The sequence below is a fragment of the Arachis ipaensis genome, chromosome B09 (genome assembly GCF_000816755.2).
Source record: "Arachis ipaensis cultivar K30076 chromosome B09, Araip1.1, whole genome shotgun sequence".
Classification (NCBI taxonomy): Eukaryota; Viridiplantae; Streptophyta; class Magnoliopsida; order Fabales; family Fabaceae; genus Arachis; species Arachis ipaensis.
Genome location: NC_029793.2, coordinates 140,623,080 through 140,629,353, shown reverse-complemented (window position 1 = coordinate 140,629,353; position 6,274 = coordinate 140,623,080). Strand labels below are relative to the sequence as shown.

The 6,274-nt window shown below is 46.5% G+C and overlaps 1 protein-coding gene across 1 annotated transcript; it reads left to right on the top strand.

The window, feature by feature from the left end:
• LOC107616252 lies at positions 1,633–2,667 on the top strand. Its single transcript, XM_016318233.1, has 2 exons — positions 1,633–1,859; positions 1,911–2,667. Exons 1-2 carry the CDS (start codon positions 1,633–1,635, stop codon positions 2,665–2,667), a joined length of 984 nt encoding a protein of 327 aa, XP_016173719.1.

Here is a 6,274-nt window from a genome sequence, read left to right as displayed (position 1 = left end):
AACTAACTAACATTATAAATAAATAAATATATATATGTAAAATTGTTATGCCCCGGCTCAGTTGGCCTTGTGTCCGAGTCCGCCGACCCGATAGGTTGGAGAGATCCGAACCAAAAGGCGACCCAAGCATCGTCCCCTTTCCACCTGGCACCTGACAGTTGGGGAAGGAAGCTTTCCAGAAGGTGGGTCTCCCAATGTGGGACCCGTCCTAGTACAGACTATATAGGGGGAGGGTCCTACCCCTCCCTTGTAGGTACGTCACCTAACCCTCATTTTTTCTGCTACCTTGTACAGATTCTGACTTGAGCGTCGGAGTCTCTTTTGTAGGTGGCTCCCCCCTCATCACTTCATTAGCCCGGAAGATCCTCGAGCTCCCTTCCTTTCCCTTTAACTTTTGCCCGGGAGGTCCAACCACACACAAGCGACCCGGATCCAGGCCCCCTATCATCCCCGTATATCCAGCACATCTGACCCGTTCAGGAATCGACCAAACATTGGCGCCGTCTGTGAGGGAACCTGGCGTGAATGGATTTCCTGTTGGGTCCAGTGGGGTGGCCTCTTTGGCCTCCTCCCGCAGGGATGAGCTTCCCTCCCGTTCCCGGGAAAGGCGTCCTTTCGAAGGAACGGGAAGTGACAACACGAGAATAATGCAGGAGTTGTGCCACAGGGTGCAAAACCTTGAGAGGGAGCTGGCGACCAGGGAGCGCTACCAGCCCGTCCTGAGTCAACCTCGTACCCGGTCTCCTCAAAGGAGAGGGGAGACCCGAGGAAGAAGCCTCGGAGGAACCACGCCAGGCGTACACCGGACTCCCGATCCCCTGACCCGCGTGGAGTTGGAGGGCCAAGGGAAAAGCAGGAAAATACCGAGGAGACGACAAGACCCCATAATCTACACTCGGCACTTAGCGACTCACGCCAGGAGGAAGACTGAGAAGAGAGCAGGGAGAGACCGAAAAGGCAACGAAACCCCATAATTATGGGAGCAACCCCTTTTTACCACTCCATTCTCGATGTCTGGCTGCCGAAACATTTCGACAAGCCAACGGACATGAGATACGACGGAACCCAAGACCCCCAGGAACACCTAGCGGCCTTTGAGGCCAGGATGAAAGTAGAGGGTGTGGGCGACGAGGTGAGATGTCGCATTTTTCCCGTGACCCTGGCAGGACCAGCAATCCGATGGTTCAACGTGCTCCCTCAAGAGTCCGTGACGACTTTCGCGCATTGCCAAAGCCAAGCACCCAATCAACCTTCTAGGGGTGGCCCAAATAAATGGGGAACCGACCAGGAAGTATCTTGACAGGTTCAATGATGAATGCCTAGAGATTGACGGCCTGACCGACTCGGTGGCCAGCTTGTGTCTGACAAATGGGCTGTTGAATGAAGACTTCAGAAAATACCTCACTACCAAACCTGTGTGGACCATGCAGGAAATTCAGAATGTGGCAAGAGAATACATCAACGATGAGGAGGCTAGCCAAGTGGTGGTGGCCAACAAACGGCAGCCACCCATCTTCCTACTTGCCAGACCGGAAACGGGGAAAGGCCCAGGGAGCACTCCAAGGACAGAGGGCTGACTAAACCCTCAAACTTTTTCCCTGAGTAGGAAAGTTCACGAACTATACCTCTCTAATGGCCCTGATCGTTGAGGTGTACCAACAAATAGCCGACAAAGGCATCTTGTCGAAACCCCACCAGCTCAAGGACAGAACTGGCGGAAACAAGAATCTCTACTGTGACTACCACAAAGGTTTCGACCATAAAACCCAAGATTGTTTTGACTTGAAGGATGCTTTGGAACAGGCAATTCTTGAAGGCAAACTGTCGGAGTTCTCACAGTTCATAAGAGAACCAAGGAGGTGAGAGTGCGACCGATCTGACGACGACATAAGCCGTGTTGTGAAGCCAAGGCAAGAACTCGAAGAAGACAACGACCGCGGCTTCACTGTCGTGAAAGTCATAGTCGGAAGAAACATAGCACTGAGATCGAAGTCGGCAGCAAAGAAAGACGCCAAGATTCTGGCCGTATCATCAACTAACCATGGACCCTCCCCCAGGAGAACCCCAAGGATATCATTCGAACCAGAGGACCAATGGTTCCACGACATCCCGGAGAACCCTCCCATGGTAATCACGGCAAAAGTGGGAACAGGTTTGGTCAAGCGAATTCTCGTTGACACCGGTGCCGACTCCAACATTATGTTCAGAAACGTGTTTGACGCCCTGGGCCTCCGAGAAACCGACTTAAAAACTTATCAGCACGGGGTGGTCGGCCTAGGAGACAATTTTATAAAACCTGACGGGATAGTCTCCCTCTCGGTCTCTATAGGAGGGGGTCAAGGAAAGAGGTCGCTAATGGCAAAGTTTGTTGTTCTGAGGGACTCCACGGCTTACAACCTTATCTTAGGGAGGAAAACAATCAACGAGTTCTGTGCGGTAATATGCACTAAGATGCTGATCATGAAGTTTGTAGCCAACGATGGATCGGTGGGATCCCTTAGGGGAGACTTGGAAACGGTGGTCGCGTGCGACAATGCCAGCCTTTCCCTAAAGAAGAAGTCGAAGGAGGCGTCTGGGATCTTCCTAGCCGATCTGGATGCTAGGATTGACGATAAACCGAGACCAGAGCCTGAAGGAGACCTGGAAAAGTTTAGGGTCGGGGACTAAGAGGACAAGTTCACTTTTGTGAACAGGAACCTCCCCCACAATATGAAAGAGCCCCTGATAGAGATGATTCGAGCAAACGGCGACTTGTTCGCCTGGACACCTGCCGACATGCCAGGGGTCGACCCTCAGTTCATGTCACATCGCCTAGCCGTGAAAGCAGATGCAAAGCCCATAGCCCAACGACGAAGGAAGATGTCCTAGGAGAGAGCCGACGAGGTGGCCAAGCAAACGGCCGGCTTACTACAAGAAGGGTTCATCCAGGAACTAGACTACTCGACATGGCTATCGAATGTAGTCCTAGTCAAGAAGGCCAATGGGAAGTGGAGGATGTGTGTAGACTACTCGGACCACAACAAGGCATGCCCTAAGGACTCCTTCCCCCTCCCCAACATTGATGCTTTAGTGGACGCAGCCGCAGGATATCATTTTCTGAGTTTCATGGACGCGTACTCTGGTTATAACCAGATACCGATGCACCGGCCGGACGAGGAAAAAATGGTGTTTATAACGCTAGGTGGCACCTACTGCTATAGGTTAATGCCGTTCGGATTGAAGAATGCGGGAGCGACTTACCAAAGGTTGATGAGCAAGGTTTTTAGTGACCTGATCGGGAAGTCGGTAGAGGTGTACGTAGATGACATCTTGGTAAAAACCGGCCAATTGGGAGACCTAGTCGACGACCTGAAGGCTGTGTTCATGTCTCTCCAGAAGCACAACATGAGGCTTAACCCCCTAAAGTGCGCCTTTGCCATAGAAGCCAGGAATTTCCTGGGTTTCATGATAACCCAGAGAGGGGTTGAAGCCAACCCTGACAAATGTGAAGGCATTTTGTGAATGACAAGCCCGGGGTGCATCAAGGATGTACAGAGGTTGGCCGAGAGGCTCACAGCCCTATCTCGTTTTCTTGGGGAATCGGTGGCCAAAGCCCTTCCATTTTTCAACCTCATGGAAAAAAGAATAGATTTTGAATGGACCCCAGCGTGTGAAGAGGCTTTCAACCACTTCAAAAGCATACTCTCGGCACCTCCAGTCCTCGGCAAGCCCAAGGATGGTGAGACGCTATTTCTGTATTTGGCAGTAACGGACGAAGCCTTGGTGGCCGTCCTTGTCCGAGAAGAAGGAAAAGTCCAACAGCCAGTCTACTTTATAAGCAAAGCATTGCAAGGTGCAAAGTTAAGGTACAGCAAATTGGAAAAGCTAGCCTATGCACTTCTGACCTCGTCCCGAAGGTTGCGGCAATACTTCCAGGGGCATCGAGTAATCGTCAGGACGGATCAAGCGATCCGCCAAGTCTTGCAAAAGTCTGACCTGGTGGGACGGATGAAGATTTGGGCAATTGAGTTGTCTCAATATGACCTGCAATATGAACCCAGACATGCAATTAAGGCCCAGGCTATGGCCGACTTTATGGTGGAAGTAACTGGAGACCCTCATGAGGCCCCGGGCATACGGTGAAAACTCCATGTTGACGGAGCTTCCAACCAAACGTTTGGGGGAGCAGGGATAATCCTCGAAAGCCCGACAGGAATAGTATACGAGCAGTCCATCAAATTCGAGTTTCCGGTCTCTATCAACCAGGCGGAATATGTGGCCCTTATTGGCGGCCTACTATTGTCAAAAGAAGTTGGGGCGACCAGAATGGAGGTGAATAGCGACTCTCAAGTCGTCACCTCCCAAATCAATGGAACTTATCAAGCACAAATCTAAGTTAGTATTAAATAAGTTTATTCAATGTCAATTCTAATAAAATTCATTGTATAAAATAAGAGTAACAAAATCTTCTTAAAATGAGGAGCAGGTTAATGAAAAAAAAAGATTGTGCAACCTTTAGAACACAATGTAAAATCAAAATCATTAGTACCTTTCATGTGAACAAGTTCCATTGTCCACAGGATGCAATACCCAATTAGAATCCATAAGAGAGCTAAAGAGAAAGATTAAGTGAAAATCATGCACGTTATAGAGGTATGATAAATATCAGCTAAGTAAATCACTCATTCTCATATGTCATTATAAGCAGCAAGGGAAAATAATTTTCAACCAAGTAGATCCATGTTGTCATCTAGTTTGATTAGGTCAACAATTGATTTCTATTAACAATTATTCTACTACACCATTTCACATCAGAAGTATGATTGAACTTGCCTATTTTAGAGGTATCTTGGTTGAAAATACTACATTAAGGCCTAAGGGTATGTTCGGTCAGGGAAAAAGTGAGAGTAAACATTACCTAAATGAGTTTTATGTGTATACATCGCAAGCATGATGACTTGATGGTGTTAAATTGAAACCAATTATAACTAATCAAGCACAAATCACAAGAATATACATAAGGATAACATTCATTGACTAACTCTAAATCAGACCCAAAAGAAAACTTTAAAACTTTAATAATCAGCCTTCAATTTTATAACTACCACAAGTATCTTGATTCCTAGACATTTATTAAACAGAAAAGCCATAAATAATGCTTAAACAGGAAAGCCATATGATATATATTTAACATAAAAAATGAGAAGTAATAGATAATTTCAGAGAAAACAAAAATAAATTACATACAAAAGGCAAGTTTAACTGTTTTAACATACAAAAATAAATTATAAAATTAACTCAAAGAAAACAAATCTGGAGAAGGCAAGAAGTACAGAGCAAGCCAGTAAACTGTAAGTAGTGAGTAAAAGAGGAGTACTTACTGCTTATCAGTGACACGACGACGGAGGAAGGAGGGACCGGAGACCACAACTCGAAGAGACGAGCAGCGAGGAGAGTGGCAAGGTGAGCGACTGAGCGACGGAGGCAGTGAGCAAGGTGGCTGTTGTGTGTGTGTCTGCGATCTGGGTAAGTGAGTATGAGGGATGGCTGCTGTGTGTGTTTCTGGGTAAGTGAGTAAGTGATCACCGTATGAGGGAGGAGAGTGGCTAACCCTAATTTCTGAAAGAGGTATATATATGTGGGAATATATGCACTCCGGAGCGGGTAGGGACGGGTTTACCATGAACCCGACCCCGCCCCACCCCGATCAACGCCCCGTCCGTTCAGGACCCGTCCCGCTTCGGGTCGAGTTTAAACTCGCCCGTCCGGGTATTGGCGGGTCGGGTACCTGAGGGTTCGGGTACTCCTGCCACCCCTACAGATTTGGCATCCGATTTTTCACTATTAGATCTCCATCCACTCAATCTGATAATCTTTTTTGTTTGAAGTGTGTCCTACCACACTCAAATTTGATAGTCTAATTTGAGTGAAAATTAACCCTTCGATTAGTAGAGATGCAAATCGGACCTTTAATATTATGTTTTGCCGTGGTCCACACTCAGAAAATACACACAGTATCAACAACGATGAAAAATACTATCTTAAATCCAATATAAAAATAGAAGCTAACCCAAATTAAAGGTTAAAAACGTACCCATTTTGGGCCTTATTGGCTTCAATGCACAAGATGTGGACTTTCTGGCCCATGTACTCTATGAAAGATATCAAAATAAAAATAAAAATTTAATTATTTTTAAATTAAAATAATAATATTTATATATGATAAAAATTAGAAGATCTTATTTTTTTAACAATTTTATTGTTTTATTTATCAATTATTAGTAATTTAAACATT